The following is a 1,483-nucleotide window of genomic DNA, read 5'->3' as shown; positions in this document are numbered from 1 at the left end:
CGCCTGCGATCCCACCCTGGATCCCGACAGCGAGGAGGGCGAGGGCTGGGCCCCCTCCCAGCCCGAATTCCAGCCCGAATCCCCGGCCGGGGACGGGAACCACCCGGAATTCCAGCCCAACGGAGACTCCCTGGGCCACAGCAAGAGGTGGGGCTGGGATCCAGGGATGGGGGCTGGGCTGGATTCCAGGGGAGTTCCCAGTGCCAGAGAGGAAATCCCAGGAATTCTGAACTGGAATAACAAATCCCTTGGGAATCCCAAGGGGATTCTGAGCAGGGATAACAAATATCAGAAACTCTGAGCAGAGATAACAAACCCCTGGGGTGCTGATGGAATTCTGAGCGGCTGCCATTCCTTTTCCTTTCTTTGTTCCAGGAGCACTGGAGCTCCCCTGGGAGAGGGGGACATCGGCACGATGAGCCTGCACGTGTCCCTGAATCCCGGGGAATATTCCTACTTCAGCCCCCGCGTGCTCTCCATGTGGGCCGGCCCCGAGCACTGGCGCTTCCGGCCCCGCCAGCCCCGTGGGTGCCCAGGGCAGGGAGTCCTGGAATTCTGGGCTGGGAGGGGCTGGGATCCTGGAATTCCAGACTGGGAAGGGCTCAATCCTGGAATTCCAGACTGGGAAGGGCTCAATCCTGGAATTCCGGGCTGGGAAGGGCTCAATCCTGGAATTCCAAGCTTTTTCCTTTTCTCTTTCCCCCTTTTCCCTGCTGTCCCTCAGCAGCCCCAGGCCTGGAGAAGGATTCCCGGCAGAGGATTCCCAGGAAGGTTTTCGAGCTGGATTTCCAGGAGGACATCGACTTCCAGGCCTATTTCCAGAAGACCAAGGTGCCCACAGAGCCCTTTTCCCACAGCAGCCTGGAATTCCCGGGATTTGGGCTGCGTGTCCTGGGGGACACCTCCCACCCTGCCCCTTCCCAGACAAAACACTCACTGTTTTTCCATGGAAAACTGGTGGAGCTTCCCATTTTTCCATGGAGCTGTCCTGTCCCATTCCCAGGCATCCACAACTTTGGCCAAATCCATCCTGGAGAGCCAGAACAGCCGGAGCACCACGCTCCCTGCAGACTTCAACTACGACCCCGAGAACCTGGGGCAGCTCTTCCTCAAACCCCACGTCAAGGTGAGAATTCCCAAAGGAATTCCAGGGAATCCTCCTGGGGAGCCATTCCAGGGAACCATCCTGGGAATTATCCCAGGCAAATCATCTCAGGGAATCATTGCCAACACCAAACCTGTCCTCACCAAACCCTGGGAATGTTCTGGATGTTCCCCAGGGCTGCTCTCACCACAAACCCTCCTGGATGGGCAAAAAGGGGGATGAAGGGCCAAGGCCCAGCCTTTTCCCAGGAATATTTTGGAATGTTTTCCCCCAGCTCAGCCCCAGCTCGGATCCAGTGGGAGCCTTGGACAGCGAGGCTGGAATTGAGGATTACGACTACAACAACCCCAACGACACCTCCAACTTCTGCCCTGCCCT

At 58.2% G+C, this 1,483-nt stretch overlaps 1 protein-coding gene across 1 annotated transcript in view; it reads left to right on the top strand.

Moving 5' to 3' along the window:
• NCAPH (non-SMC condensin I complex subunit H) overlaps nucleotides 1–1,483 on the top strand; it is an 8,071-nt gene that overhangs the window by 3,574 nt on the left and 3,014 nt on the right. The window contains exons 7-11 of the mRNA XM_031065122.1: nucleotides 1–147; nucleotides 376–524; nucleotides 725–831; nucleotides 1,004–1,126; nucleotides 1,380–1,483. The exon at nucleotides 1–147 is cut by the window's left edge and continues 38 nt beyond it. Of these exons, the coding sequence (XP_030920982.1) occupies nucleotides 1–147; nucleotides 376–524; nucleotides 725–831; nucleotides 1,004–1,126; nucleotides 1,380–1,483 (630 nt within the window). The remainder of the gene's footprint in view (nucleotides 148–375; nucleotides 525–724; nucleotides 832–1,003; nucleotides 1,127–1,379) is intronic.

Source organism: Geospiza fortis, unplaced genomic scaffold (genome assembly GCF_000277835.1).
Source record: "Geospiza fortis unplaced genomic scaffold, GeoFor_1.0 scaffold855, whole genome shotgun sequence".
Classification (NCBI taxonomy): Eukaryota; Metazoa; Chordata; class Aves; order Passeriformes; family Thraupidae; genus Geospiza; species Geospiza fortis.
The sequence above is the reverse complement of the archived record's forward strand: the minus strand, read 5'-3'. Positions and strand labels throughout refer to the sequence as shown.